The sequence below is a fragment of the Salvelinus sp. IW2-2015 genome, linkage group LG33, assembly GCF_002910315.2.
Source record: "Salvelinus sp. IW2-2015 linkage group LG33, ASM291031v2, whole genome shotgun sequence".
Taxonomy (NCBI): Eukaryota; Metazoa; Chordata; class Actinopteri; order Salmoniformes; family Salmonidae; genus Salvelinus; species Salvelinus sp. IW2-2015.
This window is the reverse complement of record NC_036872.1, coordinates 37,870,194-37,897,788: the sequence shown is the minus strand read 5'-3', so window position 1 is coordinate 37,897,788 and position 27,595 is coordinate 37,870,194. Positions and strand designations below refer to the sequence as shown.

Genomic DNA, 27,595 nt, shown 5'->3' with positions numbered 1-27,595 from the left:
CCGGCCAGCCATCCAGCCATCCAGTCAGCCGGGCTTGTCAGTTAGCCAGCCAGCCAGCCGGCCCTGTCTGCAACACAAACCAACAACTTGTCCTGCTATCTGCTACATTATTTGTTGTGGTAACCTGGCATATTAAGATTCACGAGCTCCATAGCATCACAAATGATCACATTTCCGACTACATCAGCATTGGCTTGGTAACAGCAGCAGGGCTGAGTTGTGTCATCTGTTTAACGTTGCAGGCCKTAGGGGAGACATTACTTTCTTGGCTGCCAGTGGTAGGAGTAGGAGAGGCTCCCTCCTCTCCTCCTCCTCTCCCTCCTTCTCTCTATCCCCCCCTCCCTCCTTTCCCCCTTCCATCCCTCCCTCCCTCACTCCTCTCTAACTGCACTCTGAGGACTGTGCCAGGAGTCAGAGTGTAGGGAGTTTTTCCTAGCCACCGTGCTTCTACACCTGCATTGCTTGCTGTTTGGGGTTTTAGGCTGGGTTTTTGTACAGCACTTTGAGATATCAGCTGATGTAAGAAGGGCTWTATAAATACATTTGATTTGAGTGTAGACCAGACACTAGGCAGCCTGAGCTGTAGTGGCTGGTCTCCTCCCAACCGGCCAATGCAGAGTTGATGTATATTAGTGCTGCAGAGTCCTCAGTCTTGAGAGCTCTGGGCTGTGGAGACGTCACAGAGGAGATTAAAACACCAGTTAGTATCAAGAAGTACAAGTACAACTGCAGCAGGCAGTGTGAGGGGAATACCAGCATATAACAGTGCATCTACCCCAAAACACAACACTGAACTTACCTCAATACAGTACAAAGCCTACACATTCAACTTCCTAAACTTCAGGTACTATAAATAAGGTCTTGTGTATGTACTTATGGATAGACAGTGAGCTAGGGTAGGGACAAGATAATAGTGTATGTACTTATGGATAGGCAGGTGTGAGCTAGGGGTAGGGAACAATATATAGTGTATGTACTTATGGATAGACAGTGAGCTAGGGTAGGGAACAAGATATAGTGTATGTACTTATGGATAACAGTGAGCTAGGGTAGGGAACAAGATATAGTGTATGTACTTATGGATAGACAGTGAGCTAGGGTAAGGGAACAAGAATATAGTGTAATGCACTTATGGATAGACAGTGAGTTAGGTGTAGGGAACAAGATATAAAGTGTATGTACTTATGGATAACGACAGTGAGCTTAGGGTAGGGAACAAGATATATGGGTAATTCACTTATGGATAGACCCAGTGAGTTAGGGTAAGGGAACAAGAATTAGTGTATGTACTTTTATGGATAGACAGTGAGCTAGGGTAGGGAACAAGATATAGTGTATATTATACTTATGGAGACAGTGAGCTAGGGGTAGGGAACAAGAATATAGTGTGTAATTCTCTTATGGATAGAACAGTGAGTTAGGGTAGGGAACAAGATATATGGTGTATGTACTTATGGATAGACAGTGAGCTAGGGTAGGGAACAAGATATAGTGTAATTCCTACTTATGGATAGACAGTGAGTTAGGGTAGGGAACAAGATATAGTGTATGTACTTATGGATAGACAGTGAGCTAGGGAGTGGAACAAGATATAGTGTATCGTACATTATGGATCGAAGCAGTGAGTCAGGGTAGGGAACAGATTATGTGTAAGTACTTGATTGGATAGGACGGAAGATAATGGTAGCTTAGGATAGAGTGACAGGAGGAACAAGAATATAGTGTATTCTTTATGGATAGACAGTGGAGCTAGGGTAGGGAACAAGATATAGTGTATTCTACTTATGGAATAGACAGTGAGCTAGGGTAGGGAACAAGATATAGTGTAATTCCTACTTATGGATAGACAGTGAGCTAGGGTAGGGAACAAGATATAGTGACCAAGTAAAACCACTTCATGAATTATGCCTTAAGAAACTATTCAGAGAGATAGATTTATTAAGAAACAAATAATTTATACTTAGAGATATAAACCTTGTTGCATTACTGCTGTATCAAACTCCTTTCTCTACAAATATATACTATAATTTAGATGATAAATACTAAAATACTAATTCTTAATACTAAAATACTAATTCTTAATASTAATACAAAAAAAAAGTGTTTCCATGAAAATGTATAAAAACCTGACATCCAGCTTTGATGTGCCGTTTTGTTACAGTTGAGTGTCTTTGGTATTGTTGGTTTGGTAAAGAGTTTAACATTTTACCTACGTGACAAGATCTTAGAGAATCTACATGCATTTCTCCTTGGATCTGGTATCAAGATGAGACGTTCCATTAGCTGTTATTGCAACATGTGACAAGATCTTTGCGATATCCGTGACAGAACAAGCAGTGTAGATATCTTGGCCATTGATCGTCTTGTTTCGCTATCCTCTGAAACRCCCATCTTGGACATCATTAAAGAACAGTTGGGCGACGCCTTTTATTCGAACAGTTCAATTGAACTTCCAACACTTCATTTTCAGTGGGGTTCAACTAGTTTGAACTCGTATTCAATAGACATAAAAAGTTATTTTTTGTAAAACAAGAAAATCCTGCTACTGCAGAATTTGACTTATTMCTTGCAGTTAGTTGATAGAGGAACAAAGTACWTCATYTGCAGGCTGGGTAAATCTTCCATAKAAACCAACAAATGAACTGATTCTCCCATTTCATTTACAGTAGTTTTTCCTTTTCAATTCTGCACCGTGTTTTCCCATTGCCTACGTTTCTCATCCAATTTCTCCTCCAAGCACTTGATAAGCACCGGGTCAACTTTGGGGTCAAACTTGTTAGCGAACCAGTGGCCATAGTTTAGCAACCATCGCAGCTCTGCAGCCCCATATATACAGACACTCCTCATGTGAGTCCCAGTGCAGGGAGGGTACAGAGACCCTTCCAGATAATTCCATTTCACCAGACGTGTCTTACTCTTCAAGTCWGTTACATCTGGGGCAGACCGGGAGATCTCTCCCGGTACACCGGGGATTCTCGTCAACGTCGCCCAGAARTGTTCATCCGGAGAGTAAGTGTCAGCTGACCATTCCAGGAAGTCCCTCGCCACCCGGCTGGTTTCGACGTAATGGACAAAGTCACGGGACAAGACGAAGTAGGCGCTGCCGATGAACATCTCAATGTCGTGCGGCGGCGGCGCCTTGGCCTGTGTGGTTCGGACGGGTAAGCGGCGGTACTCGTAGGGCACRTCCTTCAGCTGGTGCTGGAAACGGAAGCGCTGTTTCTTCAGCTCGCTGGGACGGGAGGTCTCCAGCATGTTGGCTCCGTTCAGCGCCTGCAGCTCCGACACCAGCTCACCGTTCGACCTAATGACGATAATAATAATCATTATCATACATTTCATTTGTACAGTGCTTTTCAASACTTTACAGTTAAAGACTATACCGTGTACTACGGACCAGAGTAGGGGTGCCATTTCAGGAGTATATGACTATAAGAACGGTTTTAAAAGACTACAGATAAGGACGAGGACTATAATCTGTCGATGTGCTCTTGAGCAAGGCACTTAACCCTAATTGGCTCCAGAGGCGCCGTACTACTATGGCTGACCCTGTAAAACAACACATTTCACTACATCTATCCAGTGTGTGTGACAATAAGACATTATTAAAACAATTATACGATGAGTAAGATAATCTGTAAAAGTGTGGAGGGGGGGGTTACCTGAGGGGGAAGTCCTGGCCACAGAGGTTGATGACATACTTCCACTTGACCTCTGACCTTTCTAACAGGTCGTTGAGGCAGTTGAGGTCGGCGTTAAGCCGTGTGATGTGGGCGTACTGCACTGACTCCAGCTTGGAGGCTAGGAAGAGGTTGGGGAAGCAGTGAGCCAAGTTCCTCATGGCTGCTATGAAGCTCTGAGAGGACTAGAGGGATAAGAAGACGCCTATCAATAATCCATAGGAGACAGAAATGTGTCTGCTGCTGTACCCAACTCTTCCCAATACACACAAACGTCACTAAAAACCCTCAAGTAGTCAGCACAAATCCCCTCTGATTTTCCCCTACCTTCTCTAGGCTGCCGACCTGCCTTCTCTAGGCTACCTGGCTGCCGGCCCTACCTTCTCTAGGCTACCTTGCTGCCGGCCCTACCTTCTCTAGGCTACCTTGCTGCCGGCCCTACCTTCTCTAGGCTGCCGGCCCTACCTTCTCTAGGCTACCTGGCTGCCAGCCCTACCTTCTCTAGGCTACCTTGCTGCCGGCCCTACCTTCTCTAGGCTACCTGGCTGCCGGCCCTACCTTCTCTAGGCTACCTGCTCTACCTTCTCTAGGCTACCTGCCCTACCTTCTCTAGGCTACCTGGCTGCCGAACCTACCTTCTGGTCATAGTGAATGCAGTAGAGGTTGTGAGGGGCGTAGGTGGCCCTGAAGATCCTCTCGACCATGGCAGCGTTCTTATGCACCACCAAGGAGTACGCCAGAGGGAACCCCCGCTCCTCTTCCGACACTGGGATGACGTCATATCCTCTCGTCTCGATGTACCTGAGATTAGAAGATATGAGAGATGCGATAGTACTTTATAAATCACCAAAGGGGGAAATTAGGCTGTCATCCTTACAGCCATAGAAAAACACTTACAAAATACTCACAACATTAAAAACAGTCACAATAAATTCACAGTCAAAATAAATACATAGAAAACAAAGGCAAGTTACAAAAGTACTGTACAGAAAGCACAAGTACCTCTCACAGTCTGAGGTTAAAGACACGAGGCGGTCATCCTCCAAGTCCACAATGACTTTGCGTCTGATCTCCAATGACTTCCCTACCTTTGACACAAGGATCATAATGGAAAAATATATGACTTTACCATCTTATCCTTTAAAGTTATTTTGAAAAAGATATATATATTTTTTTACATATTTAAAATTGTCAAATAAATTCAATCTATCAATCTACCTCCACAGGGTCCAGTTGGTATATGGCAGTGCAGTTGATGTTGTACTGGTGTTTGGGGTTCTGTGAGGAGCGGTCTGTGATTCCATAGGGCTCGATGTAGAAACTGTTCCTCAGAGTTACTTTAGCATAGAACAGCTTCAGCAGACACAGCAGCAGCAGGGCCAGGGACAACAGGAAGCACCTCTGTCTCAATTTATGGAACAGGGCACATCTTATTTTCATTCTGCAGAAGAAGAAGATGAAGAAACATGAACAGCGTCAACGAACAAATGCACTGTAACAAACATAAGACTATGATGTCACTAAGCTATTAACATAAGTTTAATAAGAAAAGCATGTTATTAGGTTAACTAACCCATTTCAGACTTTGCCCAACGTGGGTAAACATACTTACCAGAAGTCTACTGCCATGCTCTGATAATTAAATAAATGTACATCGCAAGAAAATACTGCCGTGGACAGTTAGCTCACTGTGATAAGGCTGCTCGTTCCTGACATCTATTGACACTTGCAATTGTGTTGGGAAGAAAAGTGCAATCATCACCTTGAAAATTAAAATTAGGGGCTCAATTCAAACCAACCCACACTGCAGTATTTACACAGTAGCTCTTTTCCCAATGGTCAAATTAACTCACATATTGGTACTGTATAAAAAYCTACAACTATTACCAGGGCGACCCCTCTCACAGGTAGGCTTTCACTTTTCAGAATTATAAACGTGTGGGAACTGGATGGATATTGTAAATAAAGGATTTGGAGGGAAAAAATGATATCTGCCTCATGTGGGATTAAAACGCACAGCCACTGACCTATGATGAGCCAACTGTTAGCGAGTTAACATGACCACAGTCGTCATCGATTTCTTGTTACGACGGATGTAGATAAAAATATAAATGTATAATCCTAAAAGCCTACATATTTTTTATTCTTCTTCGTATAACCACATAGATGTGTATGAAACRGTATGCGAAAAACGTAGAATTTGGTCATATGCGGAAATGTGCCTTAGCCAGAAGGCACATTTTCTTATTTWTTTTTRTACGGATAGCCAGGGGCACACTCCAACACTCAGACATAATTTACAAACAAAGCATGTGTGTTTACTGAGTCCMTAAGAACATAGGTAGTAGGGATGACCAGGGGTATTCTCTTAATAAGTGCGTGAATTTGACCATTTTCCGGTCTTGCTAATCATTCAAATTGCAATGAGTACTTCTGGGTGTCAGGGAAAATGTATKGAGTAAAAAGTACACTATTTTCTTTAGGAATGWAGTGAAGTAAAAGTTGTTCCAAATATAAATAGTAAAGTACAGAAACCCCMAAAAACGACTTAAGTAGTACTTTAAAGTATTTTTACGCCACTGTCTAGAAGSGAGTGTATTTCACACCGAACCCCTCYCTTGAGATGTGTCTCTACATTACGATTTCAATGGTAGAGTTGAAGCGCTAGGCCAGGGGTTCCCAAACKGTTTTGGCCTACGACCCCATTTTGATATTTGAMAATTCTGGCGACCACAACCATTTGAAAAAAAGAGCATGTTAATTGGGGCCTATGACAGTCAATTGCAAAACATTCTAACAATATTTCTGATTGTATTCTCAACTCACCATCATATACGTTTCACGTGGGGCTACGAGAGTCAATTGAAMATCTTATTTCACCATCACTAATGAGATGGGGGCTTGATGGATGTTGCGACGGMGGTTCACAAAGTCAGGGGGCGTGGTCGACAGTGAGAACCTCATCTCTCCTGTCACATCCAACCTGGATCGATATTTGTTTTTAATGCAGACAGCACTGAATCAGCGTACCATTCCTTGTAATGCTCAGAGGGAGACGGCACGGTATTCCCTTTGAGTCAGGAACCGAATTTCCTCCATAGTGACCCGTGAATGCATGGTCTGAAGCATTCGGCCACGTGACAGCTCGACCAGCTGTTCGATTCCACTTACCGGGATGTCAACTGAGCCAGGATCACAGTCAAACGGATTTCGCTGATTCCGTCACTCATCTGTAGAATTGTTTTGTATTTCCCCTGCATGCTTGCGTTCAGTTTCACAAAATATGTCTGTTACATAGGCAAGGAGACACATTTTATTTTCATTACACAGAAAGTCAACAGTCTTGTTTTTTATATATATATATATATATTTTTTTACATCCATTGTGAATGACCACAGTTCCTCTCTCAATTCAAAAAAGATTAAAACACTTCACCTCGATAACCACCAAGCCAAGTGAAATAGAACAGTCATGCTCTGATCCGATATCTCTCCACAGTTTTGCGATGTAGTTTACAGTCGAAGTTACCTGCTGCATATCTCCGAGTTCTGCGCTCAGCTCTTTTGCCGCCAGTTGCTCTCGGTGAAACCATTATAGCTCAGTGGGTGTGTCATACAATGTGTCCATATGGCAGAGGGACACACATGCATAACTAGAGCGCAGAGGCCTGCCTGCCGTCCTATGATCGATCGAGCCTCATCTGTGCAAAAGCCCACCATTCGATCCCATGAATATTTTCGTCAATATAACAACGCAGCATACTGAACATCCCGTACCGTTTCACGCTCGGTAATCGTGAGGCAGAACAATATGTCCTCATGAATAGCATCCCCCGACAAGTAGCGAACTAAAGTCAATGCATTGGCATCTCGGCCCTCACAGCTAACGTCCATTTGGAGAGCATAAGGAGGGTTGAGTCATTCATTCAGTTTCCTGTTGAACGCTAACTATAGCATTACATTCTTAGTTTCACACTGTTATCTGACAAATGTATTTATGTGAGTTTCTGTGCCTCAGCCTCCCCACACATTGTTTTTACCATATGAATGGTGGCCTGTAATATTAAGTCTCATACCGTAGCGGCTTARCCATTCACTGTAGGAATGATTCAAGTTGAAAGGTCAAGTGTGGCCATTTAGATTTTTAAGGTTAATCTCATTACAATGATTTTGAGAGACAGACGATCTAATAATATTTTATTTTGTATTAATTTTTTTACCAGGATTTTGGAAATTCTCCGGCCACATCATTTTCATATCAGCTGACCCCACATGGGGCCGCAACCCCTAGTTTGGGAAGTGCTGCGCTACAGGCAACAAGAGCTAGATTTACTACTCAAAGACCAAAATGTATCAGTTTTGCAATGAACTGTCAAAATAAAGACCAGAATTGACGTGTTTCACTATAACTATGCCTAAAACATGTTTTTCAATAAAATAAAAAATGTAAATTATGAAAGTTACTCTTTTAAGAGGCAATATGTAACTAATTGGGCGACCTACCAAATTCACGTAGAAATATGACTTATAGATCTGTCATCGAAAGCAAGTCTAAGAAGCRGTAGATCAATTCTATGTGCACCAGTTTTATGTTTCCGTTCTTTAGTTTCATTTTAGCATCTTTTACTTTCGGTTTTGTACATCAGTTTCAAACAGCTGAAAATACAATATTTTTTGTTATTGAAATATATATTTCACAGCAGTTTAGATGGTACAATGATTCTCTATACTATACTTATGTATTATGTTACAAACTGAAATTAGGCAAACTATTAGAATTTTAGCAACCAGGAAATGCCGGAGAGATTTCTAMACRGTGCATCTTTAAGCGTATAGTCTTCATTCTGTAGCGAGGGGGCAACAACATGACATAAATGACTATTAGCTGTGTGAGACATCTTATTTTCATTCTGCTGAGAGAAGACAAGACAATAAAACAATGATAAATGACTATTAGCTGTGTGATAACATACAGGCATTATGGTCTCTCTCTCTCTCTCTACAGTAATATGATCTATAATAGCTGTGTGATAACATACATGCATTAAGACATATTCATACGGGGGTATCTTGTTCATGTAACAGTTCTGTGCCATTCCGCGCGCAACAACGCGCGTACGTGCAGACACACACTCGTGGAAAAAGGTCCTTTAATGTACCGTCCTGTCACGGAACAAGATATACTGTGTTCCTAAACTGTGGGGTGGAGTCTGACAGCCCAATATTTAAATAAACACAGCAGGGAAATAGACCAGTACTCATATCAAAGCTAAAGGTACATACCTTGCACGCTAAAGACGTCTTTGAGTTTCTATTACGTGCCATCAAAAAGTTTTCCAAAGTCTCACTAGACAGCCTACAGAGAGAAAAACAGTTTTACGCTGCACAATACACTCAAAAGTTAGTCATAAAAAAGTAATTGAATTACACACAGCAGTAACATGTATCTTGAATTATAAATTAAATACACACAGCAGTAACATGTATCTTGAATTATAAATTAAAACACACATCTTGAAGTATAAATTAAAACACACAGCAAGTAACATGTATCTTGAATTATAACCTAGTAGTACAGATATGAATATACATTTTCATTACAGGGACGTAGTCACATAAACCTATAATTCAGTAAGCTAAAAGCTCTCATGACATACTTGACTAACCTAAACAGCGCTACTAGTAATCAATGTTTTATCACTTTTGAGTCAAATTAAACATTCATGCCAGGCAAAACGTAATGTCGGACAAAAATATCTATTAATGTGCTGCTAGAGCAAAACAAGAAGAGGGAAAAGTCAGAATAACCTGTAAATGAAGGTGGTTAAAAATTATCCCCACTCCTCACTGAAAAACTTTGTCCGTCCAAAAATATTATACATCTTTTGGTATATAAGACTTTAAGCATCTGCCGTAGAGGAGATCTTAAGTTTGCTCCGGGTAAAAAAATTATCTGTCAATCACGGGCTATTACTGTAAAAGCCCAACGAATAGTTACAAAGGCAGAGGACACAGAAAAATACTTACCACATTTGTGAAGGAACTTGATTCGGAAAATTCAGCACAGTCATGAGTCCTGTCTGTCTCCCTCTCTCTCTTTCTGTACCTCTGGCGCTCGATGGCTTGGAGGGGAGGTTTGGCAGAGTGCGAGAGAGGGGGGGGGAAGACACACATACACTGCAGGCAGTCACGGAGACACGAGCGAAAGTCAAGTTCTCCGCCCACTGCTGGCACTGACTCATAGCAGAGTGACACACACACACACACACACACACACACACACACAAACACACACGCCGAACTACGGAAAATTACATTAAGTTTTATGTTTCACATCTTTCTTAGATGCTTCAAACTGAGGCAAACCAGACACCACTCATAAATAATAAGCAAATGGACACATTCAACAATTTTCTTATTCAATAATTACTTAATTTTCTTTATTAAACACTTTTTTTTTACTGTCAATTAACAATAACATAATATCCAATTATGGTTTACTTAAGAAAATTAAACTTGTTGTGGACGTCTAAATCAGGTCCAATAATAATGGAATTACAAAGAGCCTGTTCCACATTTGGATCAACTTTACTTTACACAAAAACAATAACCAATTAGGCTGTACAAGAACCAATTAGGCTTCACAAGAACCAATTAGGCTTCACAAGAACCAATTAGGCTGCACAAGAACCAATTAGGCTTCACAAGAACCAATTAGGCTGCACAAGAACCAATGAGGCTTCACAATAACAACACTAAGGAGAAAAACACAACCGTGAGAAGAACAAATGAACCTATAAAGGTGACGTCATAGAACTACTTTGATAGTTTTGAGGCTTGAATATCAATAAATCATAACATTGATGAGTGTTCAAATAACAGTCATTTTTAAAACATTACATTATAACATTAGTGTAACATAAGAGTCATTATAAACTGGGTAGTTCGAGCCCTGAATGCTGATTGGCTGACAGCCGTGGTATATCAGACCGTATACCACGGGTATGACAAAACATTTACTTTTAACTGCTCTAATTACGTTGGTAACCAGTTTATAATAGCAATAAGGCAGCTCGGGGGTTTGTGGTATATGGCCAATATACCACGGCTAAGGGGTGTGTCCAGGCACTCTTCATTGCGTCGTGCTTAAGAACAGCCCTTAGCCTCGGTATATTGGGCATATAACACATCCCCCTCGTGCCTTATTGCTTAATTATAACATCAGTTGCCCTAGAGTGTCCAGTTCTCTTTGTGGGATAAAGAGTTCATTCTAAAAACACCCACTTGTACATCTTGAATTATAACATTGATAACAATGAATCATACATTAATATGAGTCCTCAGTGTCTCCATGGGGTATAAAGAGTTTAAAACAGCCAGTTGTCAGTGTGATAATGTCTCAGTAGAGTTTCATTACAACATTGATAACAGTGTTAAGTAACGCTGATACAGTAACAAGGAAATATAACATGAATAACATTGTCTTCAGTCTCTCCGTTCAGTTTAAAACAGCCAGTCGTCAGTGTGYGTCTGTGTAAGACTGTCCCAGTAGCGGTCCATTATATGATGGGGCACAAACTCCTCGTCACCAATTAATCTGATYGACTTGATTTGCATTATATTTCTGAGTACTGCCGATGACTCTGTAGAGAGCGAGACAAAAACACAATTCATTCAAAACTCATGTTTATTCTCTATCGGCAACTCTGCAGTGAGAGTTAGCCAATGAATCGTTCCCAGCCGTAAAATTCCCACGCTGTAATGTTCATTTACATATTTCTCCTACTCCCATAGTGTGTGTTTCTGCATCCCATCACCAGGTCGTGTGTGTGTGTGTTTCTTCAGCAGGTGCACTATAGCTTAGGCCTTAAGTCTAGACCTATTAATGATTGAAAGATAGACGACATGATTCAGCGGTCACACTTTATCTGTTGAACTGCTCTCTCCCTCCCCCCTCACTCTTTCTCTCCGGTCTCTCCCACCCCCTCTTTCTCCCTCTTCCCCCCCCCCCCCTCTCACTCTCTCTCCATCCATTATCTTGCTCTGCCCCTCTCTCCCCTCCCAATCCCTCTCCCCTCTCTTCTCCATCCCTTATCTCGCTCTGCCCCTCCCTCAACCCCCCCCTAATCCCTCTCTCCCCTCCACCCCCCTCATCCCTTATCTTTCTGTCTCTCTCTCCCTTCCCTTCATCTCACTCTCTGCCCTCCCCCCCCCCCCCCCCCCCCCTCTCCCTTCCCTTCCACATCAGTCAGTAAGAGTTAGAGACACTAGGCAACCTGTCACATAGCGAGCTGTATAGGAGAATCAACCTGTCACATAGCAGGCTGTATAGGAGAATCAACCTGTCAAATAGCAGGCTGTATAGGAGAATCAACCTGTCAAATAGCAGGCTGTATAGAGAGAATCAACCTGTCACATAGCAGGCTGTATAGGAGAATCAACCTGTCACATAGCAGGCTGTATAGGAGAATCAACCTGTCACATAGCAGGCTGTATAGGAGAATCAACCTGTCACATAGCAGGCTTATAGGAGAATCAACCTGTCACATAGGCAGTTGTATAGGAGAATCAACCTGTCACATAGCAGGTTGTATAGGAGAATCAACCTGTCACATAGCAGGCTGTGTAGGAGAATCAACCTGTCACATAGCAGGCTGTTATAGGAGAATCAACCTGTCACATAGCAGGCTGTATAGGAGAATCAACCTGTCACATAGCAGGCTGTATAGGAGAATCACCAACTGACGGACCTGAGAGAGGTGCCCCTGCAGAGGGGACGTCCTGAGGCTGAGCAGAAGAGCCATCATGGTGTGTGGATTCGGCAGGCTTCTGTGATGCTGCTGCTGGGGCTGTCACGTCCACTACGCCCAGTAAGTAACCAGACAGAGACCTGTCTCTGTACGTCACCTGTCAAAACAAACACAAGGGTTTCCAAACCATTTCAACAATTGGATACTCTGTAATGCTTTGTAGGAGACTTTTGTTCCTTTTCTAATCTTGTATTGTGTGTGTTATGTGAGTGTGTGTGTGTGTGTGTGTGTGTGTGTGTGTGTGTGTGTACGTGCGAGCGAGCGCCAACACAAGTGCATTACGTTCTCCCACAACATTTAATGTGGCATATAACCAGGCCACTGTGACCATGGCACACTGACAAGACAGCAGAATGACACAATCAATCTACAACCGATGGGAGGCAACAACAAAGGGTTAATGTTTTATAGATGTAAACCATTGCATTATATATGTAGAGAGAGGCTGCCGTGGGTTACCTGAACCAATGATTGACAGCAGACCCCCCCCTTAACACTAGCAAATCCATGACCATCCATCCATCCAGGATAAAGTCCTTCCATCTTCCATAACATAGCTATTGTAAACGTATCCATGCCTTTACCCTCTGTGTGTGTGTGTGTCTTTGCTTTCCAAGCTTAGCTATTTTTTATTTAACGAATGAGAACGAGTGCAGAGCGGAGGGTCTATCTTACTTAGGCTTAGCTGTCCTCTAGCTGTGCTTCAGCTGTCCTCTAGCTGTGCTTCAGCTGTCCTCTAGCTGTGGCTTCAGCTGTCCTCTAGCTGTGCTTCAGCTTGTCCTTTTAGCTGTGCTTCAGCTGTCCTCTAGCTGTGCTTCAGCTGTCCTCTAGCTGTCCTCTATGTGCTCAGCTGTCCTCTAGCTGTGCTTCAGCTGTCCTCTAGCTGTTCAGCTGTCCTCTAGCTGGCTTCAGCTGTCCTCTAGCTGGCTTCAGCTGTCCTCTAGCTGGCTTCAAGCTGTCCTCTAGCTGTGCTTCAGCTGTCTCTAACTGTCCTCTAGCTGTGCTTCAGCTGTCCTCTAGCTGTCCTCTAACTGTGCTTCAGCTGTCCTCTAGCTGTGCTTCAGCTGTCCTCTAGCTGTCCTCTAGCTGGCTTTCAGCTGTTCTCTAGCTGTCTCTACTGAGCTTCAGCTCGCTCTCATAGCTCTCTGCTGTCCTCTAGTGTGCTTCTAGCTGTCCTCTAACTGGAGCTTAGCTGTCCTCTAGACTGTGCTTCAGCTGTCGCTTAGCTGTCCTCTAGCTGTCTCTAGCTGTCCTCTAGCTGTGCTTAGCTGTCTCTAGCTGTCTTGCTATCCCTTGAAATAAATAATAAAATCACTATAAATCTATAGATGGTTATGTCTATCTTATGAAGCAATCCTCTTTCATGTACCACATAGCAGCATTCGTCAGCCAAGACAACATTCAGCTTTACGGCCCACAATGCACCAACAAGTCTAGGACAGCAGACAAGCCCAAGATTCAGATAAGATTCGGTATGTCGACCACGACAGCCTACAGTTCTACAGTTTATTAAACATCGCTAGGGAGATGACAATCCAACGTCAATAGTCCTGGCAAGTGTTTTTGTGTTTGTTTCTTTCTTCTATGTAAGAGAGAAGGTTTTTGATATGATCATGTTCAAAGAGATCAAGATAAATCCAATACTATGTAAAAACTCGATGCGTTTCCGTTTCCAGTAAGTATTTACACAAATAAGCACAGACCAAACTGAAACTCAGCCAGATCATTAGGAATGAGTCGACGTTCCTTCTTTTTCTTATGAAAACTTTAGTAACAAAACACTGTACCATTTCTCCAGAATGGTGATGTGTTTGCTATGGTTCGACCGGTTGAGGTTTAACACCCAAGATCATTTCAAGGCACTGGGGCAAACTTCTCTACCAGCTTGGGCTCAGGACAGCGCAGTCTTTCCTAGATTAATTTCCAGACAGGGGTGCAAAGGTCCTCAAAGCAACAAACACTTTTTTAAGTGGGGAGAAAGAGAACTTTAGGCTACCTGAAAATAACTTTCAGCAGTCAAGGAAATGCAGTGCAAAATATTCTAAGATTTGTCACATTAAATGATCAATGTGTTTGTAGTCTTTCTGTAGCACTAGGTGTGTTGTAGTGTATTTCCTAATAGAGGAAGACTGTAGTGTAGTGTTGACCTTGTCCCAGGCGTAGGTTGAGGAAACAGGGATGTTGTTTCCCAGGATAGCTGCTACCCAGAGCTCTGGGGCCTGGAACTCTCTGCCCGTGACGCTGTCTCTGATCCAGCCTTCTAGGAGCAGAGACGCCTGGTGAACACAGCCCTGTGAAGACAGAACAGAATACGGCCATGTCATTTAAACCTTTCCATTGAAATATGAGGAAATATATGATTTTATATGAACGTTAAATTGACCTTTTCTATCGAAATATATACTGTATATGACGTTCCTCATCGAAAGCAACGAGGAAAATGTGAATCGAACTTACCTTCCTGAATTGATTACATTTAAATGGAATTGCCCCCAGCCCTGCCTCACCCTCCACATCAGCTGTAGTACATCCACTCCTGGTGTGATGATCCCTCTCTTGATGAGCCTGATCAACTTCCTGTTCTCTTCTCCATCACTGGGCGTCCCTTGTTGTAACACCTTKCTTCCCATGTCAGGGGTGTTTCCATGTTGTGGTTGGCTGTTTCTGTTTCCTTGTTGTGATGGAAAGGTAGTGTTGTTTTTGTTGTTATTGTCATCCCGGTGTTGTGTTGGAATGTCCTTACTGATCTGAGTCGTGCTGGTGGGTGGAGCCAGAGACGATGAGGGAGGAGCCATGGGCATTGGTACCACGAAATACCTGGTGGTGTGCTGAGGGGTAGACGTGGTGGCGATCCAAGGGAGTGTTACCATGGTAGCGGATCGTGTTGGAGGTYGTGTTGGAGGCGGCGCTACCTGAGATGTCTGGCTACTACCTTCTTGTTTGTCTCGGTTGTCGTGACTACCAGTAGACGTGAACAAGGGGGAAGCGTGGCTCTCCTCCTGGCTGCCTGCGAGGCTCCTTTCTGAGGGAGCAGGGCTGGAAGTGGTGGTTGATGAGTGGCAGATGTTCTGATCTCTCCCCGCCTGGGAGTGCTGTGTCTTGGGGTGCTGAGTCAGGGTCGGGCCCCTCCAGGTGCGGAGCTGGAGCTTGAAGTCGCTTTGCTTCTGGAGGATACCCAGCAGCCTCTTCTGACGCGACGCCAACGAAGTCAGCTGACTACGCAGCACTCCCTGCCGGAACGAGTCTGACGCTATCCTGCAGGAGAAGAAGGAGAGGACGAGGAGAAGGAAAGGAGGAAGGAGGAGGAGGAGGAAAGGAGGAAGAAGAGGAAAGGAAGGAAGAGGAGGAGAACGAGGAGGGAGGAGGAGAAGGAAGAGGAGAGGGAAAGAAAGAAGGAGAAGGAAGAGGAGGACGAGGAGGAAAGGAGAAGGAAGAGAAGGAAAGGAAGAAGGGGGAGAAGAAGAAGAGGAGGAGAACGAGGAGGAAAGGAAGAGAAGAAGAGGAGGAACAGGAGAAGGAAGAAGAAGAGGATGAAGAGAAGTTGAAGTTATCCATGTATTATCCATACAACAATGTATTTTAGGACTGAATCTACCCTTACGAGACAAACCCTGGATGCTCAACTCTTCCCATAATAAACCTTTACAGTACTGTGACCCTAATACACGTTGACCCCCACAGAGATACACTATAYATACAAAAGTATGTGGACACCCCTTCAAATTAGTGGATTTGGCWGTTGTTGACAGGTGTGGCTGAAAATCAACCACGCAGCCATGCAATCTCCATAGACAAACATTGGCAGTAGAATGGTCATACTGAAGAGCTCAGAGACTTTCAACGTGGCACCGTTGTAGGATGCCACCTTTCCAACAAGTCAGTTCGTCAAATTTCTGCACTGCTAGAACTACCCCGGTCAACTGTAAGTGCTGTTATTGTGAAGTGGAAACTAGGAGCAACAATRGCTCAGCCGAACAGGACCGCYAGTTGCTGAAGTGAGTAAATATAGTCTGTCCTCRTTTGAAACACTCCCTACTGAGTTCCTAACTGCCTCTGGAAGCAACGACAGCACAATAACTGTTTGTCGGGAGCTTCATGAAATGGGTTTCCATGGCCGAGCAACCGCACACAAGCCTAAAATCACCATGCGCTGGAGTGGTGTAAAGCTCGCCGGCATTGGACTCTGGAGCTGTGGAAACACGTTCTCTGGAGGGTTGAATCACACTTCACCATCTAGCTGCCTCTTTATAACGCACATTGTTGAAGAAAAGTTTCAAATTAAATCACGCTGCCAGATTATGAGGTTTAATAATGTTTTAATAATGAGGTTTTTATAATGAGTTTTATTTATTTATTTTTGACCCCCCCCCCCCTACATCTTGTCTCATCGCTGTAACTTCCCAACGGGCTCCGGAGAGGCGAAGGTCGAGTCATGCTTCCTCCAAAACATGACTCACCAAACTGCACTTCTTACCACCCGCTCGCTTAACCTGAAAGCCAGCTGCACCAATGTGTCGGAGGAATCACCTTTCAACTGATGACCAGTCAGCCTGCAGGCGCCCGGCCCGCCACAAGGAGTCGCTAGAGCGCGATGAGCCAAGTAAAGCACCCCCGGCCAAACCCTCCCCTAACCTGGACGACGCTGTGGCAATTGTGTGACACCCTATGGGACTCCCGTTCACAGCCGTTTGTGGGATCGAACCCCAGGCTGTAGTGACACCGCAACATATGAGGTTTTATAATGAGGTTTCATAATCCAAGTTTTATAATGAGGTTTCATAATCCAAGTTTTATAATGAGGTTTCATAATTAAGAATTAATTAATGAGGTTTAAGCTTTCGCACGACAAGAAGGTCACCCTTTTCTGTTCTTTAATTCTATGCACCCCACTGTTTTCTTTAGTCACTGACTCACCAATAAGCTGAGTCACACAGCAGAGCTTGATAAACATCACACTCAGGATGTTGGTTTGGGTGGGGTGTGTGTGTTTGGGTGGGGTGTGTGTTTGTGTGTGTGTGTGTGTACAAAACATGATAAACTTGAAACTCAAGAAGTGGTGAAGCAATAGAAAGCAGTGTTGTTTCCAGACCTGTACTTCTTGGTGAGGTCATCTTTCTCTGCCTGCTGTTTCTCCAGCACAACATTCAGAACACTCTGGATCTCTGATAGCGCCATCGTCAATTTGTCTACAGGGAAATTTAAACAAATGAGTAGGTGAGGCATCTCAGAAAGGGTCCTAGGAATCCTGTTAAAACCTGTTTTAAGACAACAAAAACCTCCCAGCTCAGCGCAGGTTTTGGGGTGATGTTAAGCCAGTGCTCTGACAAACTCTGAGCCAGGAGTAAAATCAACTCCTAAAAAGTTTATCTCAGCTGGTAATCACGACAGTTTGAGGTACCGCAAAGTAAAGAAAGTGATAGCGCTCATTGACATTGTAGCRAGTATGTGGAATAACCAACGCTCCAGAACGCTCCAGAGAACCACGTGGAATGTGTACATCAAATGTTGCAATGGTAAAACATTTTAAATAATTGTTGCCTGCCTACTCTTAATTGCCTAATATGYTGGCATGCATATTTTGCATATTACTTTTTTTTTTAATATACCAATTCTGAAGGTTGTTTACAAACATAATTTTTTACAATATTAACATAACACACTCGTCACTCCCGTTTAACAACTCTAAATCGCTTTGGCAAAGTAGGTGTCAAGTCACTTGTTGATAAAGTTGTATTCAACTTTTGAAAAGGTCTGTCATTTTCATCAACATAGTCAAAGTTAACATAAGCCAGCTACCGATGGGTCGCTGGCTCTTGTTTCAGAGGCTCAAGTAAACGGAAACTAGTATACTTAATTAAGGTAACACGACACGCCTGAAAGAGGCCTCCTCAGAAACAGAACTATTGAAACAGAAACACATAACGCCAGGGGAAGGAAAACCAAAATGGGAGTGGACCATAGAAGAAACTTATTACCTACCGGCTGCGAATCAAATCAGAGGTGATACTGGAAGATAGCTTCTAAATGGTAGACCATGTTATTAGGCGTTGACTTAGATTGGCGCGCTTCTTGTACGGCAATAGTGGTCGTTGTGCTGTTTCCACATCTCGAGCTGTTGTTGGTTTATGGTTCAAGTCCTTGTTTTCCTGTGTTGTTTCGATTTTGTGGTATATTTGTTGTAGGTAATTCTAGCTGTGGTCCCGTTTTATTAATTTGAGGTATTCTAGCTGGCTGATGTTAATTTGAATGATGTGATGAAAAATGACAGGCCTGTTTATAAAAGTTAATAACACTCTATCAAACCAGTGCTTGACACTACTTTGCCATCGTCGATTGTGAAGAGTTGGATGAAGGGATGTGAGAGTGTAGTTATTGGTTATCCTCACTGGTGAAGACTAAATTGAAGGCAATTATTGCATAACAGCATATATTTATATGAATTAGAGCAGTTGATATGTGGAAAAAGCAGAGATCAGTGTTAAATCACTGGTCGAATCTGTTCCTTAATTGACATCTGCAGACAGGCATGCATTATGTGGAGAGCACGAATCACTGAGACACCTCGGGAACTGACAGCTTGTTCACTATTTGTTATACCATGACAGCTGCATGTGGGTCGGAACTCATCTAGCACATCACTCATTGTTCTATTATCAGACAGTGCATGTGGAGCAGGACCACTGACTCACTACATTGTTCTATTATCCAGACAGCTGCATGTGGAGCAGGACCACTGACTCACTAATTGTTCTATAATCCAGACAGCTGCATGTGGAGCAGGAACCACTGACTCACTACATTGTTCTATTATCCAGACAGCTGCATGTGGAGCAGGACCACTGACTCACTCATTGTTTCATTTATCCAGACAGCTGCATTTGGAGCAGGAACCACTGACTCACTGCATTGTTCTATTATCCAGACAGTGCATGTGAGCAGGAACCCTGACTCACTACATTGTTCTATTATCCAGACAGCTGCTGGTCACTCTGAAACTGATTAGGACAGCTATCATCGGACTCTTAAATATCTGTTGGATCTCATGACTAAAGAGCTTCATGTATAGCTTTTATTTGTACCTATGAGAGTAAAATGTATGCTATTATTATCATTATGGCGTTTTTGTGGATATGGGCCCTGTTTTCCCGCCAGAACTGGTTTTGAATAAACATAACATAGACATATCCAGAGAGGTTTGTGTGAGAGAACATTTTGAAGGACTATTCAATACCTCGTGGTGTGTGATTTCAAGCCAATACTCAATGAAAGTGTCTCTGCTGTCATTGTCAAGCCTCCTTAAAAGTTTGCCTTCAGCTGTTTTACCTGCATCCTCTGACTTATTTAGTTTCCAGGTTGACATTTCCTGTTGTTTCCGGTCCACACCGTCCAGAGCCGTAGTGATAGCTTCAGAGGGATTCAGCTGGAGAGAAACAACATCAAAAGAGGATCTTATTATACATATCAATGTTCCAATATTTTCTAATGACTCATTTTTAAGCGGACTAAATTGCATTTGGATTACTGTTACAGTGCCATGTGTGGGTTAATTGGATTCATTCTGACATTTGAAGATGTTTATTTCTTTTTTTAAATTTGGAATATTTGTGTATTTGTTGACATTTTACTGCGTTGTAAAGGAGCTAGTAACATAAGCATTTGGCTTCAAGCGCTATAAAATCTGCTGAACTGTGTGCACAACCAATAAACTTTGATTTGACKAGACACAGAATCCAACCCAATGCTWGATARTCCTTACATTAAAACATGTTGTACTCGTTCAAATATTCTCTTTTCTCTCTCAAAGAAATTCCTAAATAGCTAACTCTGATGTTAAACTASTATTTATTCTACAACTTTCAGAGGTGTGTACTGTATTTAGCTTTTACTGTCTCAGTGGTGCTGTCTTTCTGTCTGGGCTGAATGTCACCAGGCTGCCTGTCTCGTCCTCCGTCTCCTGGCTGTCCGTCTCTGTCTGTATCCCTGACACCTGTGTGTCTGGCTTTGTGCCTTTCCCAGTCGCCTTCACAGCAGAGACGGGCTGGGCCAGCTGGCTTCCTTCTGCTGCGACCCTCAGACCCAGACCYAGAGACACCACAACGCTCAGAGGGCCTCTCAGAGGGCGCAGAACTTCCTGAATGAATACATACCACATTCTCTCAGGAAATGGACAACTGATATTGTTAGAGTTGCAGCTAACACTATGTCTCTTTATCAGGGTCAATTCAAAATGAAGACAGTCAATACAAAAAGTAAACTGACATTGTTACTTAATTATTGTAAAATATTTTTAAAAATACATTTTCGATGACTTCTCAAAATTATTTACATTTTMAATTCAAATAGCTTCCTGAATTGACTGACCTCATTTGACCACAACCCTGCTCTTTATGTACATGTTGTAAAGTGTGTTGTGTGTACATGTCTTAAATCAAGATTATATTTATGATCAATAAAGTAACTGATAACAAATAAGTAAATCTGGATAGTAACAGCCGAATAGGATAAAAAAAAAGCACTTCCTGTCAATCTGAGGCCTAAAAATATCCCATTGAACTKTTGGCAACGTACCCCTCTAATCAATATTGCAGCATCGTGGCCTGTAMTATAAATATCTCAGAAGAGGCAGGCTGGGAATGTGCCTCTTACACACCTGGGTTCAAATACTATTTTAAATCGTTCTATTGGTTTCATTGCAATAGGCAAGCTCAATCAAGCGCAGCTACAGTATTTTAAATGATTTCTAAATAGTATTTGAACCCAGGTCTGCAAAAGACTGGTATGAATGTTATGTACCTTGGTTACAGAGAAGGGGGTAGCTGCTGCTCATCATGGTGACCGGATTATGGGTGAGTGGGTGTGTCGAAAGGAAAGTAATGGACGTGTAGATAGAAGTGGGTGTGTCGAAAGGAAAGCAACGGACGTGTGGATAAAAGTGGGTGTGTCGAAAGGAAAGCAACGGACGTGTGGATAAAAGTGGGTGTGTCGAAAGGAAAGCAACGGACGTGTGGATAGAAGTGGGTGTGTCGAAAGCGCTCTGCTATAGGTTAGACCAAGGTTTCCCAAACTCTGTCCTGCCCCTCCCCCCCCTCTTGGGTCCACGTTTTGTTTTAGGCCCCTAGCACTACACAGCTGATTCAAATAACCAACTCGTCATCAAGCTTTGATTATTTGATCAGCTGTGTAGTGCTAGGGGCCTAAAACAAAACGTGGACCCAAGAGGGGGACCCAGGACCTAGTTTGGGAAACCCTGGGTTAGAGGGTTTTGATTGAGCTGTGTTTTTCTTCTTCTTCCACTACCATACATTACGTTGAGCTAGCATACCACGAGMGATTGGACTACTGGATGAGTCCTATTTCACCGGTCGATTTTACACAAATAATTGTAMATTTTCAGTTATAAACCCRAAGATTGTTTATTTTTWATTTAATTTAAAGTACTGATGATGGGTGGACTGTTGCTTCCGGCATTGTATGCGTGTGCTTACTGTGACCGTTACCCTGATACTAGGTAGCTACTTCCCACGCCATTGCCGGACAGTAGTGCTTGTCAAGCGGGAGCAAAGGGCACTGTGTCCCGGTGCTGTTGCMGTTCATTCCCTCCCCATTGAGTAGACTGTGCATGTGTCAAAGTGACAACAATATTCATTATTTATTGTGTAGGCTGCTGTCCTAGTTGAAATAAAATCATGGGAGGGAAAAACATGGTCACGTTAGCTACCGCCGGCGACATGACCGYTCTACCAGGTAAGAAGTGATGGATTCTATTAAAAAATGTAACATGTTTCAAGTTAAACTGTAGTTAGTTTGTATCCTGTTTCGTGAATGATTACTGTGAGTATTAATGGAGTTTAGTCCATGAAACTGTGTGTATGCTAATTTAGAAAGGTTGACCTGATCAGATAAGAGGAAATTGCCTTGGATCAGAGAGCAGGGTCAGGCCCAGAACAGAAGATGGACGGGTTGTGATTCTGACATCTGGCTAAACAAAGAGAGGACCATGGACATTCCACAGGGGAACCAGAGGGAAACTCACTGGGCTCATAAAATGTATAGCTGGGGAGGTGACGCCCAAAAGGGAAGAGTATAAAATGTGTTGTGATCTTTCTAAATGGATGCACTCAGCTGACTGTATCCTTGGTATTAAACACTTGAAACTTCTCTTGAGCTTATGGTCTCAATTCCTTATTGCATTTATTTTTTATTTTTAACAGAAGCTTCCTACTGGGTATTAAGGTCAGATCTCAGGTCTCACCGGTKCACTGGTTGCTGGCTTATTGTCTTGTCGTGCAACCCGATCAGCAACGCAAAACTGTCTTGAGTGGCAACAAATCTGCCCAATTAGCTGATTCGCTTTCCATACACCCATTTMTTTCGACACGCCCACTGGCCCATACTCTGTTCACCATATTGGGCTGCAGCTACCCATACTTGTGTTTAGGTGCTTCGCTAGGTTGCTCACGTTGGACAAACGGGCCTGGGAATGTGGAGAGGAGTTGTTTGATGTCGTCGTGGCAGGCTAGGTCTCCAGCGGTCTGGCCCAGAGCGTTTTTGTCTCGGGGGTTTGCGCCATACTGGAGAAGAAGCTGCACTACCTGAGGGCCTCAACGCAGGGGGGGAGGGCATTTCAGCCTCACATTATCAAACAATATTGATAGAAATGTTAATGATGAAAAACACACAATTCACAAAAATAAAAGGACACTATATATTCAGACATGAAGTTGGGAATAATTTGATGTTTGATTCTCAACGGGCATACAATACACATCCGAGTGTCAGTACGTCATAATCAACGCGAGCGTATCAATCAGAGTATGTAGCGTACCTTGTAGTGTCCTGAGGCAGCAGCATCATGTAGAGGAGCGAGGCCCTCCAGACCTCTACTGGTAACATCAGCCCCAGCCTGCAGTAGCTCCTTGACCACAGCCTCGAAGCCTGTAGCACTGGCCTCATGCAGCGCCGTCCAGCCTGGCACACACACACACACACAGGTTGCGATGCATTATAAGCATTCGTCGTCATTTACAAACAGTGATAAAGGCATAAAAGGATTGTGTAACTAAGTGTATTAATGGACAGAGAGAAAGACASAACGGTAAAACAATAGTAAAAGAGGACTGGTTTCCCCCTCAAAAAAATTGGGAATATGTTGGGGATCAGTTTGATTTTATATGAAAAAGGTTGTCATTTTTAAGTATTGTACTGGGGAACAAAAGCAACCATGGATCTGACCAGATATGYTTTGTAAATTGTATATTTTATTTKGATAGTTTTKTATTGATGTGTGTTTTGTATTGTGCAGGGCTCATTTGAAGAAGAAAAAAATACACTTGGTTTCAATGACACCCTGTTAAAAAATAAAGGTGAATAAAAATGAAATAGTAGAGTCTGGGCTGTTACAAACCTGCGTGATCTATCTGATTGACATTTAGGCCTGCTTCCAGAAGGCCTCTCACTAGAGCCAGGTCTCCTTTCTTGCATGCCAGGTGAAGGTGGCTCTCTCCCATACTGTTTCTCTTGTGGAGATTCCGCAAGGGAATCTTTGTGCCATGCATGTGACCTACTGATAAAACATTGATAGAAAGACGAGCATATAAATAAAATATGTATGAAATATAAATAAAATATGATTGATCAAGGTGACAACAAATGGGAAAGTCACAGACACAGAATTATGTAAGATGTTCTATTTGATACAATATTTTACTATCTGTTTGCCATACATATTTGGATATTGACCAAGTTATCATCATTTTGGCTCTGTACGCCAACTTTCAGCAGACTTCCAGCTTTAATTTGAGGGTATGTACATCCAAATCAGGTGAACGGTGTAGGGTGTCTGTAGTGACGCCTCCAGCACTGATGTAGTGCCTTAGACCGCTGAACCAGGGTGTCTGTAGTGACGCCTCCAGCACTGAGATGTAGTGCCTTAGACCGCTGAACCAGGGTGTCTGTAGTGACGCCTCCAGCACTGAGATGTAGTGCCTTAGACCGCTGAACCAGGGTCTGTAGTGACGCCTCCAGCACTGAGATGTAGTGCCTTAGACCACTGAACCACTCGGGAGCCCCAAATCAACTATTTGGTACATTCTAAAAAGAACGTACTGGTGAGCTCAGGAACACAAAAAGGCCYGGAAGACCACGGAAAACAACTGTTCTTCCCTGGTGAAGAAAAACCCCTTCACAACAGTTGGCCAGATCAAGAAAAAAAAACATCCAGGAAGTAGGCGTAACTGTGTCAAAGTCAACATTCAAGAGAAGACCAGAGTAAATACAGTGGTTTACCACAGGATGTAAACCACTGGTAAGCMTCAAAAACAGGAAGACCAGATTAGAGTTTGTCAAACAACATCTAAAAAAGCCTGTTMAATTCTGGAACAACATCCTATCGACAGACGAGACAAAGATCAACTTGTACCAGAATGATGGGAAGAGAAGAGTATGGAGAAGGGAAGGAACTGCTCATGATCCGAAGCATACCACCTCATCTGTGAAGCATGGTGGAGGTAGTGTTATGGCTTGGGCATGTATGGCTGCCAATGGAACTGGTTCCCTTGTATTTATTGATGATATGACTGCTGACAAAAGCAGCAGGATGAATTCTGAAGTGTTTAGGGATATATTATCTGCTCAGATTCAGCCAAATGCTTCAAAACTCATTGGACGGCGCCTCACAGTGCAGATGGACAATGACCCGAAGCAAACTGCGAAAGCAACCCAATACGAATGTTCTGCAATGGCCAAGTCAATCCCCTGACCTGAATCTAATTGAGCATGTATTTCACTTGCTGAAGGCAAAACGCCCCAAGAACAAGCAGGAACTGAAGACAGCTTCAGTAAAAGCCTGGCAGAGAATCACCAGGGAAGAAACCCAGCATCTGGTAATGCCTATGGGTTCCAGTCTTCAGGCAGTCATTGACCGCAAAGGATTTGCAACTAAGTATTAAAACTCACCATTTAATTTATGATCATGTTAGTTTGTCCAATTACTTTTGGAGCCCCTAAAATTGTGGGGACCACATAAAAAGTGCTGTAATTCCTACACCGTTCACCCGACTTGGATGTAAATATCCTCAAATTAACTTTAATCTCAACCTTGATAGTCAAATCCATTGTGGTGGCGTACAGAGCCGAAATAATAATAACTTGGTCAATGTGCAAATATTTATGGACCTGACTGTATTTATGAATCAAATGAACAATGTTGAAAAAGTGAATCTATTCATGAATACAATATTCCAATACCTGAACTAGACGAGGTATCAGCACCACCTGTTGTGTAACTAGTACTGGTGTTTTGCGATGCCCAAGGGTTTGGCTTTGGCTTTGGTTTCAACAACAGCTTGGCCTGCCTCTTGCCAGGTCTGGCTCTACTGCTCTTGGCTTTCCTCTTGTGTTGACTACAGCTGTTGTGCTGTTTGGYGCTGCCCGTATCACCTTGCATAGTGTTCATCTCTGGTTCATCTTCCTTCACACCGTCCTTCGCTTGGCAGCTATCTAAAGCGGGTAACAGGCTAGTGGAGTCCTCCATTACAGTAGTAGTATATCCAYTACCATTCCTCTCACACGCCTCAGAGTAATCTATTAATGGATCTAAAGTCTCAACTTCAGCCCCGGGGGTTGGGTTTTCTACTTCTCTCACTTGATCTTGGACGGAACCAATTGTCGCTTCTGAATCAAGTTGAACATGAGCTTTCGCCACCTCCTCCTTTTCAACTTGTCCCAGATCATYGTTCTTGGTCTCTGCTTGGTCCAGCTCAGAGACCACGGTGCAGTCAGAGTCAACGAAGCTGTCAGCACCATTGTCTTTATTGTCTGAAGACAAAGTGTTGTCAGTAGTAGAAGCATCCGGGTCTCTAGACTCTCTGTGTGTTACAGAGCCTCCCTCACAATGTCCACCATCAATATGACATGTCTCACCATCTCTACCAGTCGCAGCAGCCATGGTCTCTCTGTCCAGTCCGTCTCCAATCAGCTGGAGATCGAGACCAGTGCATTTTAGCAGGTTGGCTTTTAAACCAACATCTGATCCAATGGGAGAAGCTTTGGGGATTTGACTTGCTCTCTGCATAAACAGTGTATCGATATTGGTCTCTGTACATTCTGATATCCCCACAGGCCCGTGGAGCTCCTCAGCCACTAGGAGGGATGGTGAGCTAGTGTTGCAAGAGCCAAGATATTCATCATTATCATCCTCCATCGCTGATGGTGCCTCTACTGGTCGTGTCTGCTTCTCGTCGACAATGGAAGCTTGTCTTGTGACATCCAGGTGTGTTGTTGTTGTTGTTGTTGTTGTAGCGTCTGAATAAGGCGGAAGAAGAGACACGCTACACTGATCATCAATAAATGGAGATGATGCCCCAGCCACACAGGTATTCACAGCGTCAGTGGTTTCCAAAGGGACAGGTTCTCTGGACAGGGACAGGTGTTCAACAAGTGAGAGGTTGTCTATAAGGGTACAGCAGGTGTCATCCTGGTCCATTAGGCTCAGGTCAACCTCTACCCCAGATCTGGTGTTGTCCATGGGGTCAATCTCTGGCCTAGCAGGTCGGTGGGTGAGGGTGACCTTTGACTTATCGGTGGAGATGCTGTTTCTTGTGGCATCCAATCCAGCTAGCGGCACTGAGGCTTCAGGACATGTATTCTGGTCAGGGTTTTGACTGATTTCCTCTGCCCAGATAGTGTTATTGTGTTGGTATCTGTCAGCACTCGTTGTTGAGTTAAAATTGAAATATTCACCTAGATTGAACCCTGCTTTATCTGTGTGGTCAGTATGCTGGGAAAGATGCCCCTCTTGAGTTAGAGTTAGCTCCTCTCTCTGGCAATGGTCCGTATGCTGGGAGAGATTCCTATCTAGAGTGATCTCCTCTCTCTGACTCTGGTCAGTATGCTGGGAGAGATTCCTATCTAGAGTGATCTCCTCTCTCTGGCTCTGGTCAGTATGCTGGGAGAGATTCCTATCTAGAGTGATCTCCTCTCTCTGGCAGTGGTCAGTATGCTGGGAGAGATTCCTATCTAGAGTGATCTCCTCTCTCTGGCTCTGGCAGTGGTCAGTATGCCGGGAGAGATTCCTATCTAGAGTGATCTCCTCTCTCTGGCTCTGGC

General features: G+C 43.3%; 2 protein-coding genes across 6 annotated transcripts; both read right to left on the bottom strand.

Moving 5' to 3' along the window:
- Positions 1-1,920: 1,920 nt before the first annotated feature.
- Positions 1,921-9,894, bottom strand: LOC111958145 (beta-1,3-galactosyl-O-glycosyl-glycoprotein beta-1,6-N-acetylglucosaminyltransferase 4). 4 transcript variants are annotated; one of them, XM_023979331.2, is made up of 7 exons: positions 9,708-9,894; positions 8,964-9,036; positions 4,899-5,121; positions 4,683-4,768; positions 4,316-4,481; positions 3,663-3,865; positions 1,921-3,304 (listed from the first exon to the last, which is right to left on the bottom strand). In XM_023979331.2, exons 3-7 carry the CDS (start codon positions 5,118-5,120, stop codon positions 2,680-2,682), a joined length of 1,302 nt encoding a protein of 433 aa, XP_023835099.1. In that variant the 5' UTR covers position 5,121; positions 8,964-9,036; positions 9,708-9,894; the 3' UTR covers positions 1,921-2,679. The 4 variants fall into 4 exon arrangements, with proteins under 4 accessions (XP_023835099.1, XP_023835098.1, XP_023835097.1 ...); XM_023979330.3 differs by lacking the exons at positions 8,964-9,036; positions 9,708-9,894 and adding an exon at positions 7,117-8,556; XM_023979329.2 differs by lacking the exons at positions 8,964-9,036; positions 9,708-9,894 and adding an exon at positions 6,852-7,012.
- Positions 9,895-10,249: 355 nt separating this feature from the next.
- On the bottom strand, positions 10,250-27,588 carry LOC111958052 (ankyrin repeat domain-containing protein 31). 2 transcript variants are annotated; one of them, XM_024134806.2, is made up of 11 exons: positions 25,736-27,588; positions 23,895-24,053; positions 23,316-23,458; positions 22,950-23,082; positions 20,377-20,621; positions 19,814-19,910; positions 17,580-17,676; positions 14,998-15,745; positions 14,638-14,781; positions 12,431-12,587; positions 10,250-11,323 (listed from the first exon to the last, which is right to left on the bottom strand). In XM_024134806.2, exons 1-11 carry the CDS (start codon positions 27,012-27,014, stop codon positions 11,184-11,186), a joined length of 3,342 nt encoding a protein of 1,113 aa, XP_023990574.1. In that variant the 5' UTR covers positions 27,015-27,588; the 3' UTR covers positions 10,250-11,183. The 2 variants fall into 2 exon arrangements, with proteins under 2 accessions (XP_023990574.1, XP_070293019.1); XM_070436918.1 differs by lacking the exons at positions 10,250-11,323; positions 12,431-12,587 and having other exon boundaries at positions 14,661-14,781; positions 14,948-15,745.
- Positions 27,589-27,595: the final 7 nt, after the last annotated feature.